Source organism: Ctenopharyngodon idella, chromosome 22, assembly GCF_019924925.1.
Source record: "Ctenopharyngodon idella isolate HZGC_01 chromosome 22, HZGC01, whole genome shotgun sequence".
NCBI lineage: Eukaryota > Metazoa > Chordata > Actinopteri > Cypriniformes > Xenocyprididae > Ctenopharyngodon > Ctenopharyngodon idella.
Window position 1 is genome coordinate 24,724,198 of NC_067241.1, and position 12,026 is coordinate 24,736,223.

Genomic DNA, 12,026 nt, shown 5'->3' on the forward strand with positions numbered 1-12,026 from the left:
TTCTGTCATTAATTACTCACCCTCTTGTCGTTCCAAACCTGTATTTTTGATGAAATCAGAGAGCTTTCTGACTCCTCCATAGACAGCAATATAACCACCACTTTCAAGGTCCAGAAAGGTACTAAAGACATTGTTAAAACAGTCCATGTGACTGCAGTGGTTCAACCTTAATGTTATGAAGTGACAAGAATACTTTTTGTGCGCAAAAACAAAAAAAAACATAATGACTTTATTCAACAATATCTTCTCTTCTGTGTCATTCTCCTACGCTGTTTACATTCAGCGCTTCAAGGTTCTACATCAGAACGCCGACTCAGTATTGGCCATTGACGCAGGAGCCGGCTAATAATGAGTTGGCGTTCTGATGTATATCCTGGAAGCACTGAACATAAACTGCGTAGGAGAATGATACAGAAGAGAAGATATTGTTGAATAAAGTTGTTATTTTTGTTTTGTTTTTGCGCACAAAAAGTATTCTCATCGCTTCATAAAATTAAGTTTGAACCACTGCAGTCTGGTCGACTTTTTTTTAACAATGTCTAGTACCTTTCTGGACCTTGAAAGTGGTGGTAAAATTGCTGTCTATGGACGAGTCATATACCTCTCGGATTTCATAAAAAATATCTTAATTTTGTGTTCCAAAGACATTTTTGGGTGAACTAACCATTTAATTTTGCTACTCTGCAATGAGGCATTTAAAGTAAGACTATTTACAGTCAGCTTTAGATATAGACCTTTGCTATTTAATCCATGAAATATGAATATATAAAATTATCATAATAACAAAGCAGCAGAAACTGCATGAGTCCTTCATTTTCCCTCTCTCTTCCTCACACAGAGCGCGCCTGATGCTTTATTTCAGACGCTTTATGACTCATCAGCCAATCAAATTCACGCATGCTCTATCTATTTACTAAAATCCCGTACTCTAAGCCAATCAAATAAGAGTAGGCGTGTCCGGATGAGTCGCGCCGGGGTAGAAACAGTATTGAGCATCAGCAGACGGTTTACTTGAGAATGGCGGCTGCTGCTTGCAGTCCGCAGAGTGCACTGAACCCATGCACTGGCAAACTGCACAGAGAACATCTGCGGAAAAGTAAAGATTCGCGGAGGAGACAAGCTGCGCTTTTATTTCTCACTAATATATCCCTAGACGGACGGCCTGTGCGGAACAATGCCAGCGCAGCGGGCCCCAGTGATGCCGAGTTTCAGTGCGCTGACATCGGCGCGACTGCGAATGAACTGTCCGCTGCGGCAAGTACCGATGGGACCTTCTCCAGCCTCTCTGTCCCCAGACTCGGTTTGCTCAGTGTCCCGCCCATCCTGGTTCTGCCGTCGGATTCTGGGTTCAGTAACGTCGGGAGCACCGAGATGTTCCTGGAGAGGGAGAGAGGCTCGTTCTGCTCGCAGAGTAATCTCCTGTCCCCGTGCAGTCTACAGCCAACTCCGCTCGGAGCGCGGAAGTCTCCGACGCTGCTGTCCGTGCAGAGCTGCGGCTCCTCGCTGGACTCTCGACCGCGGTGGGTTCAGCACAGGTTTCTGAAGGGGGGTTTCACTTTAGAGGCAGTGCGCTCGAGATTAATGCATTCTGGTAGTTTACATGAACTTCTGCGAGAGAAAGTCCACTTGGTTGTGTCTCAAAATCTAGCGAGCTGCCTACCTAGACAGCATATTTGGGCATCCTCTGCCATTTAAACTGTCATGGCAAGGTACTAAGATGATAAATTAACCTAATATTTTGATGTCATTATTCGACTTTCATCTAAAAGCTATTCATGCTTACATTTTTTTTTCAGACAGGCTGGACCCATTGTATTTTTTTCTAAATTATTAATATTAAATATTAGTAATAAACCGTTAAAATAGATATTTTGTTTTGAGTTTTGTGGTCCAGTACTTAACCATAATATTTTGTCAAATAGTAGGGGAAAAATTGGTTCTGCCTATCAGAGACATAATTCGTATTAAAAGCAATAGGTGGATGCATTACTTAACAGTAATTATATTTGCAGAAATAGTGTTATGACTGATGTATGATTAATATACAGATCCATTACTATAAATTCTTAATTATAAAATATATGTAAAAATGGGAATGTCAAAGGTGGATCTAATATTTCATTTACACAAGACTGGGGGATGAGGTGGGTCAAAGAAGGTATATTTTAATATGGCTTTTATGCAACACTGCATAACACATCACTTTCATTTACTTCTTACTTAGTGACACTTGTTCTTGTGATTCAAAGAAACCTTAAAATGTGATCAGACTTTACATTAGTGTTCTTACTACGTAAGTACTGAGTAATGCTTGATGGACAATATAAAATGAATGTGTAATTATTTTTAGTTAAATGTTACTGCATTAACATGGACACATGATGTAAGGTGTTAGTCATTACTCTGACCAGTTTTAATTAGCATGTTTTGTAACAGATTTGACCCAACCTGCATATTTAGTGGGAGAGGCACCATAGAGTCATTCAGGCTAATGATATGAGGAGTTGGAAATGTTTATATAAGAGGTGACTTAATGTTGCCAACCTCATCATTCACTGTTTACAGAGAATAATGTAAAGCAAACAGTATATTATGCAATTGTATACACGGTTGGAGAACTTAACTTCTCAATCACTTCAATCACCTTCAAAATCCCTTCCTCATGTGATTTTGAGTGAGTCATGTACAGTATATCTGTCCAAACAGAGTGTAATTAGTTTGTACTTTAAATATAAACCCATATTTATAGTGAAGGAACCGTCTGCGGTTACATACTCTCTAGTTAGCTGGTTTGAAACACACCTTTTTCCAATTTTCTTCCAAAATTCTTTCCAAATATTACTTTTACCATTATTTTAAGAGTTCTTTTGAAAAAATATTTATGAATTTTCAAGTTTCAGACTGAACTACTGATAGAACGGGACTGAAATGACAAGCCACAAGCATAGATTTTATCTGCTTGACTTTTAAATGTTGTTCCAGAGACACAGAAATATGTGAAAAATACTGTATTCATTCTCACTAGTGCACTCATTGACCACAGACTGAACAAGCCCCATTCTGGAATCCAGATGACTTAACAGCCAAATAAACGTTGCCAAAAATGACCATTTGTGCATGAAGTTTTCAACTTGGTTGGTTTATCTCTCCAGATGAGGAAGTGAAAAGGCTTGTTATACACTCAGTGAGAGAATGGCGTTTATGTTTAGCTCTTAATCTCAGTATAGTCCATTGAGCAGTAGGAGGTCTTTATTCCTTTGACTGTACCTCCTCCCCCCAACCCTCTTCCCCCTTTTACTTTAAAAAGGGTGCGGCTGTGTCATGTAGCTTCAAAAAAGACTGACAGTTATGGCAGACATTTTCTTTACTTTATCAGTTGGAGCTTTGAGGTCAGTCCGTGCTGCATATAAGGGTGGTGGTGGTTTTCCAGCGCTGCGCGCTGCTTTGTGCACACAGTACCTGCAGAGATGAAAGCTTAAGACATTCTGTCATATTCTCAACCCTTCAAAGGGTCTCTGCAGGCCTGAGGGAAAGAACCGTCTCCGCACTGGAGAATAAGTCAGGGCTATGTAGCATGAACTTGCTTAATTCAAATGTTACGGTTTCTTAAAATAGTTCCAGAAGATGCATCCAGCACGCATTTAAATGGATCTTTCCTTGCTTAAAAACCACTTTTCAGGGAAAATATATATTTGTGGAGATTGTGAAGTGTTCATAACCGTTCTTATCATGGCCATTGGTTCAAAAGTCAAATGCAGTGAGAGATGTGACATTCACAATAAAGACATAAAGATAGTCTGAATAGTCCAACAAGTAGGAGCTTGTTGACCACGCTTGCCAAATTCTCAGCCTCGTGCATTGTCAGAATGCTTTGAGTCTTTAAACTGTTTATGTAGCTGCTCAAAACAAAAATTTTTGAGTTTGCATGAAGGATGTTTTCATTTTTAGCATTTGGCTTTGGGTTTTGGGTTTGTGTTTTCGTGTTTGAACATGATTCCCCTGTAGTAAAATGTTCTCACATTGAGCTCTACTAGACATGCTTTTTTTCTGATAAATAGATCATGTTTGATGAAGATATTCTCTAATCTTAGGGTTAGCCAAAAATTAAAATTCTGTCATCAGTTACTCAACCTTTTGTCGTTCCAAACCCATAAGACATTCGTTCATCTTCAAAAAACACAAAGATATTTTTAATGAAACCTGAGAGATTTCTGACCCTCCATTGAACGTCCATTCCACCAAAACTATGATGCTTCAAAAAGTTTAAAAATGCATTGCAAACATCCACCAAGCAAGCTTCCATTTACCATATTTGATGTGCTCTATTTATGTGTGTGTTGATCAAATTAATTAGTTATGGTAAAAAAAAATAATGCTTTAAAATTTTTATCGCACTTGTCCCGTCCCAGACCTATGTAGTTCATCTGAAATTTTCATACAAATGATTGATGACGGATATGATGCAGGGCAACATCTTACTGCACAATTAAGCCTATAGAATGCAGTCAGAAAGTCCCTAAAATTCAAGACATGGGGGCAAAAATGCCCCTGTTTGAGTTTTTGTCTCATATTTAGATCATATGAATTAAACGATATCACACGAGTAACGAGTGCAATATTACAGGAGCGCTGTTTTTGTCCCATAGCCTATATAATGAGTGCAAATGCAGTAGTGATTTTATACAACAGTTTAGTAAATAAGAAGTTAATATTGTGTTATTTTAGACACAATATTGTCTATTTTGTTCAATTTTGCCAATGTAAATATAAAGACAAAACAGAACTGTTCGTCTCGCCGCAAAAATGCACAGCATTGTTTCATTTAATTTCGAACCGAGTGAAAACAATGATTCAGTGGACCATTCATAAAAGACTTGTTGGACTTGAAGCGGCGCTACACAGACCGATCTGTGTATGACATCAAAGTACAGTGAGAGTGAAAAGTAAACAGAGCCGTCTTCTCTCTAATCGCTCTCGTGATACTTTGATGTCATACACCGATCGGCCTGTGTAGCGCCGCTTCAAGTCCAACAAGCCTGAAGAGAACTTTCACTCCTGAATTAATCAGCCATTGAATGAATGAATTAACGAACGGCTTAATCATTAAGACATTTACTGCCACCTTCTGGCAGTTTTAGTTTCTTATTTAGTCTACTTTTATTTAAAAAATAATTTCATATTTCCATATTAATTAAAAAAAATTAAAGGTATCGGTCACCTTAAAATGAAAATTCAATAATTTACTCAACCTCATGGTCCAAAAGTTCATGTGTAATAAATTCTATGTTGAATCAAATAAAATATTTATTTCTGAAGCTACTTTTTGTAATGTCTATTTGATGCTTTACACCATGACTTCAGATTATCTTTTAGGGGTAATTTCTCTGCCAAAATTGATGTGCAATTAAATTCATTAATTAGATTAATTAATTGCCACATCATGTAACTAATTAGATTAAAAATTTTAATCGCTTGTAAGCCCGACTAAAGATATCTTCATTCGAAGATGAACAAAAGTCTTGTGGGTTCAGATCAACATCAAAGTAACTGATGACAGAATTAAAATTTTTCGGTTATGTATTTGGAGGTCATGTCTTGCTGTTGGCCCTCAATGTATATATTTTTGACCAATCAGCTTTCTTAAGTTCAAAATCACTCATTGGTTTGTGCGTACTGCTTATTGTTTTGAGCGCAGTGAGTAGCGGAAAGTTTGGAGAGAGTGTATATAGCTGACAAATTATTCTATTAAAAATAAGTTAATATTGCCAAAATGCCAAAAAGAGATTCAAGCATATTTTCAATTTTAATATCTGTGAGTAAAGCTGATGGTGTTTCTGATCAAAAGAGATCCTGAGAAGATGGAACTATGCCTCAGTTAATGCTAATCAGGATAGCAGGAGACATAAGCAACGGGAGATAAATCAATCAGAAATAGATGTAATGGAAGAGGCAATGACATCAAATGTAAGAGAGAATATTACTGATCAACTGAATGATATTTGGTCTCATCGTAGATATACATGACAGAATAATACACTAGGCTGTAGTTAGGGCTGTACAGAAACCTATGAATGATGCTCTTTAGTTGTGCCATCACCGTTTAGTGACGTTGTTGTATTTTCCGGGAAACATTTCACTTGGGCCCATGCCCCTGAGAAACTCTCTGCACGGCCCTGAATACATTGGATTGATTTGAATAACTTTAATGTACTTGAAGTGTCCACCAAGCACTAGGAAAATACAAGTATCAGATCAGGACTCGGTATCAGCAGATACTAAGTATTAAATGACTCGGATTGGGGGCATAGAAAACTTGATCGGGATATCCTCAATCAGTTCTGCCACTCCTTGTTCTTGCAAGTCCTTACATATGAGTTAAGAACTGGACCAGTAATGAGTGTATCCGTGTTTGCGGACTAACCTTGGGCTTGGCTTATTCTCTTATGTCAATAGCACCCTTAGCATATTCAGAATTTGAAGCTGAGATACTCCAGAAAAACACGCTTCAGCATGAAGGATGCTAATAGTGTCACTTGGCTGTCTTCCACCTTTGCTAAATTAGATATGCTAGGTACTATTAGATCTGATGACAGCGTGTGAGATATTATAAATCATTTCTCATGCATCAGGAAGCTTTACTACACATTGCTGTTGAAAACAAATGTTATTCTCTGCATGAATGAGGGTGAATGATGCAAATTGTTTATACTATCGTTCAAAAGTTTGGGGTCGGAAAGAGTTTGTTTTTCACATGGAATGAGGCCAGATCTCATGGAAAAAAAAGCTATTTTCTTAAGAGAACGACACGCATCCCATCCAGTCCTTACTTACGTTGAGCGGACTGTGCTAAACTCTCCATAATATTTAATCATTATGTTATATAATCTAAATAACTGAAATTTAGAATCTGTAATTAAAAGTATTCATATTTTAATATATATAGTTGTCATTCTTCAATAAAACTTCAAAAAAAGTTTATAAAACAGTTTGTGCTGAAATGTGCTGCTAAAATAGATAACAGACAAAAATGATCTTGGATCATAAAAATAAAAAATATATTAAAAAGTATACTCATATTACTTATACTTGGTTGCACAACCATTAAAGTCTGTAATATTTGTAATGTTGTTCAAAGAAGTGTCTTATGCTCACCAAGGCTGCATTTATTTGATTAAAATGACAGAAAAACAGTAATATTGTGAAATATTATTACAGTTTAAAGCTGCAGTTCGTAACTTTTTTGGTTAAAAATTATCTAAAATCAATTTTTGAGCAAGTACATAACCAGCCAGTGTTCAAAACTATCTCCTTACCTTAGCCTGATTCACAACAGTAAGCTTGTAATAATGTTTTCTACTGTGGTACTGGTGGGTTTCCTCTGGAAATTCAGCCATGCAGCCATTAGTATTTGCGTCATTACATCACGTCTGTATACATAAAGAAGGAGTCCCGGCTAGTAGCTATATAGCAAGTGAGGATGCTGCATGATGTGATTACCAGCAGGTTGAGTTATTAGCCTGCGCCATCTAGAGTTTCATGACTGAACTTTGTATTTGTCATTTATTTGACATTTATTTGTCAATTTATTCCTGTGATGTCAAAGCTGAATTTTCAGCATCATTACCCCAGTTTTCAGTGTCACATGATCCTTTAGAAATCATTCTAATATGATGATTTGATGCTTAAGAAACATTTCTTATTATTATCAACGTGAAAAGAGTTGTGCTGCTTAAAATGTTTGTGGAAACAAACAGGATCAGGATTATTTGATTACTGAATCAATTTTTGAATGATAGTGTACATTAATCATATATTTATACTGTATGTATTATCCAAAACAACGCGATTCTACATACAGCTGTTTTAAAAACAAATGTTACCAAACTCAAATATGGCTTCACATAAATTGTGTACCAATGTAACACCTCCAACACACAAGCCCACTGATTGAGGCCTGACATTTCACCCACTCATTTCTCTGAGGCACTTCCTCTTCAGCCTGTAATAGAGTGCTTCGACATTTTTCACCAGTGCTGGTAATCTAGCCTAGTCTTTCATCCCTGTGTGCTATTGGAACATTGAAAGCATGGAATCAAGCCATATGTTCTCTTAGCGCTTTAATACTGTGCATGTCCAGTCCTGGCAGGATTACGCCAGGGTATTTATTCAAAGCCTTGTGACGTGACTGTGGCCTGACTGTATCCAGTCCGCCAGGAACAGTTATTGATCCCCTGGAATGAGGGGCAGGGATCTACTGGACCTGAGATTATGAGATATATAACACACATATGGTATATAAAGAGAGAGGATCAGTGGTACATATATGGAGAGAGGGTTAACATTCCCTCTGCCTCTTGAGTTGAACTTGAGTTATAGGATTCTACATTCTTTCTTAACTGTTTGTTTATCTTTGCCAGCCTGGTGTATGAGATTCCTTAGGCTGAAGAGAGTCATCCTCTCTTGTGCATTTCGCCCATTTTGCAGTTTTTATTTGAAAGAAGTTTAAAAAGTAATTTTTTGCCTCAGCAAAAAAAAAAAAAAAAAATCAGAGTTTGAAGAATTAGTTTAAAGCTACAATATGTGCAATTTTTGCAGTAAAATATCCAAAAACCACTAGGCCAGTGTTATATATTTTGTTTAGTTGAGTACTTACAATATCCCAAATGTTTTCAACTATTTGTAAATCGTGAGAAAATCGCAGTTTTAACCAAGGATACGGGACGTGTCCGGGAGTCGGCTGTCAATGGCGTCATATCCGCTTTACCCTCGGTTTCTGGTTCTATTTTGTAGAAACCATGGAAACGCTAAATACGCTTTAATATATTATCTGTTTTATTAGACAAGGGAACAAATTTTTGGTTAAATTTATAGACAGAAAATGAAACATTGTTATATAGCTCAACACGTGTCTCACAGCAGCTGTCGAGCATACAGTTTACGTTCCTAAGAGTGGTTGCTAAGGGTGTTGTGTAGTGATACACAGAACCGTTGGGTGAAGCGGTCATAACCGTGTTTTATCGTGAATAAAACACAGCTATTGACCAATCAGAATCAAGGAAAGGAACTAACCGTTTTATAAAAATGCTTTTTACAGTTTGAAAATAGCAGCAAGTTTAAATAACCATCCGATTTTAATGACAGCAGCAGCATAATCGCTGTTAGAATGTGCTTTTTTTGCAAAATGGAAATTTTCACAGGACTTAACCCTCTGGGGTCTGAGGATTTTTGGGGCCCTGGAGAAGTTTTGACATGCCCTGACATTTGTGCTTTTTACAGTTGTTCATAAACATATTAATGACAAAAGTGTCATTACACTGTATTCAGCACGAACTAGGCTACAATAATATGTGAGGAACATGTATGTACATGTTTGTGTTTTTGAAGGAATAATGTTTAGATTGGACTTAGATTGGAGGGAGACGACAGATCACGCATCATGTTAGTTTTCTTTATTTTACAAAAAGCACAACATTTTGTTTTTACTCCGAGTGTACACAAATAAAAGAAGATATTTCACAGATTAAAATGGTGTATAACTCTTAATTGTATGTGCAACATTGACGGAGTATTTTGAGTCTCTTTCATACTGATAAGATAAAAGCACGGTGGTATCGCGGGCGCGACCAGCCAACCCCTGAGTGTTAATAGTAAATTATATGTAGGGATTAGGGTTGTCATGGTACCAGAATTTCAGTAGTCTGTAACCAATACCAGTAAACTTTTGTGGTTCTCTAAACCATAATTTAGTTAAAAAAGTTAAACCAAATATAGTTTTAGTTTTAAGCAAAAATACATGGTAAAAACCTGAAATAGTTTTACCATAAATTTTCTCAACATGAAAATAGCCACAGAAGCTGGCATGGTGTTAAAAAACCAGGAAAGGATTCGCAAATATGCGGCTCACGTTGAACAAAACAAAACCTTTTTTCAGTGGTGTTAACCGGATTCTGACTAACATACTGACTAGCACCACTGATAGGCCATTGCGTTCATGCGCTCAACAGATATGATTGTGATTGGCTTGTAAAATCACACTGTAAACAGAATTTTTTGACGCTCAGACAAACATGAACAAGAGCATTGAAAGCAGTGTCTATCAGCAGGTACCGAATGGTACTTGGTACTACTGTCTAACTTATTTTTTTAGGTACCGATATATTTGTGCCATATAAGCCAATACTACAGATTTTTCTCTTTCTTTTCATTTATTATATTGGTCAAAATTCTATATTTAATTGTGCATGCTAATTTAACCCATTTTTACGTTTAGATTTCTTAATGCCATCATCTAACATTCACTTAAAGTTAATCTTTAAAACCACTATTCATTTAATAATGTAATTTTAGCACCTCGAAATGAATATCCATTTTCAATACTGTGCATAATAATGCTGTGATGCCTAAATTGACATGATTTAATGATTTTATTTTCATTTTATTTAGATTAAATTGTTTAAATTTTCAGCCATAATGTGAAAATTATTTTTAGCTTAGAATTCCAGAATTTTATTATCAGTGCATTAGTAAATATGTAACGTAAATGTATTTGTTTTCGAAGAAATGCTTTTTTTTTTTTTTAAATGGCATTGATACACATAGTGAAAAGACCCGACTAAACAATAATGAAATTTGTTGTTCCAATGAAAGCTGTTCTGGATGGTTCATCCAAACATATCCATCTTTCACTAGGCACGCTGCCCACGCTGATTGTGTCTGTGATTTAATGTGACCTCTGGTGTCCTGCCTCACCAAGCTTATTTCTTAGTTTCCTCTCCATCCCATTCTGGGTTTGAGTTGTATGCAAATGGATAGAGGATTTACTAGGAAATCGAGAGAGAGAGACAAAAAAAATAAAATAAAAAAGATATGTCGGGATCAAGTGAGTGACAGATGGGCCAAGAGAGAATGAGGTTTACGCAAAGCTGCTTCAGAGTTCATCACGTTTTTCATTCTGGAGATAAAGAAAAGGGTTGTAAGTCATTTGTGTTCGGTCACAGTCTTCAGCTTTTCTTTGCTCTCTTCTTCACACTCGCCTGCACGCAGGTGCGGTTCCTCGCCCTGGGTTATGATAACAGTAATTTGGATTCTGAGGGAGGGTGTATCACCACACACATGGCGGAGCAGATGGAGAGTGCGAATAGGGGGAGTTGTTTGTGTTTGATTGCACACTAGGGTTGTGTAATACTTTTCAAACCAAACAGAACGTACATGTGGACTGGTTTTGTGCCCAAAGCATGTGGCAGAAATCTGTGATGCTGATGTAGGGAAAGAGGGGTTTAGAACACACACAGATGAGACGTAGACTGAAAGTTATGTAACTGTAGTTATGGTAAGAATCATAATCCTACAGGCTGATTTTTCGGCAGGATTTTTGGAGGAATTTTCAGAGAAATTAATTTTATGTTTGATCCACATCATGTTTGGGCTTCCTTAAGATGAAGTGTCATACTAAAAACTTATCAAATCCATTAATTGAGATTTGACCAGCTATCATCTTAGGCACTTGGTATTTGGTTTTTAAAACTTTAAATCTCCTTTAATGCTCCATAATCCATATTTTCCAGAGAATTGCAGAGCTTTTGGCACTCTTGTACATTCCTATGCATGAAACATTTTAGTTGTTTGAAAAATAAATGATAAAATCACAAAAAATTAAAAAGTGCTGTGGCATAGCAGTTTGCGCACATGCTCTTGACATGTTGAGCCATGGTTCTCATGTTGGTAACGTAGGGTTGAGCCTGACCCATCTTGACCCCGTTCACCCAAATAATCTTTTGTTATACTGTCTCCACCTCAGGGCCGGTTCTAGGATCTAGGTTTCGAAGACTTGGTGGGGCAGCATAATATCGTAGTGTTGGTTGGTCACATTTGATTTGATTTATGATCCTTTTTTTTTTTACCTACTAAACTAATTATGATTGTTTATTGCACCAAAAGTAATTTGAGAGGAACTTTAAATATATGTACAGTTCAAGTCACATGATGTTTGTTTACATATGGACCACTATACATTAATAAATTAAGAA

The 12,026-nt window shown here is 36.8% G+C and overlaps 1 protein-coding gene across 1 annotated transcript in view; it reads left to right on the plus strand.

The window, feature by feature from the left end:
• The first annotated feature begins 487 nt into the window (after window positions 1-487).
• The window catches only part of cables2b (Cdk5 and Abl enzyme substrate 2b), a 34,095-nt gene continuing 22,556 nt past the window's right edge, over window positions 488-12,026 (plus strand). Inside the window, exon 1 of the mRNA XM_051879752.1 lies at window positions 488-1,520. Within this exon, the coding sequence (XP_051735712.1) occupies window positions 1,018-1,520 (503 nt within the window). The 5' untranslated portion in view covers window positions 488-1,017. The remainder of the gene's footprint in view (window positions 1,521-12,026) is intronic.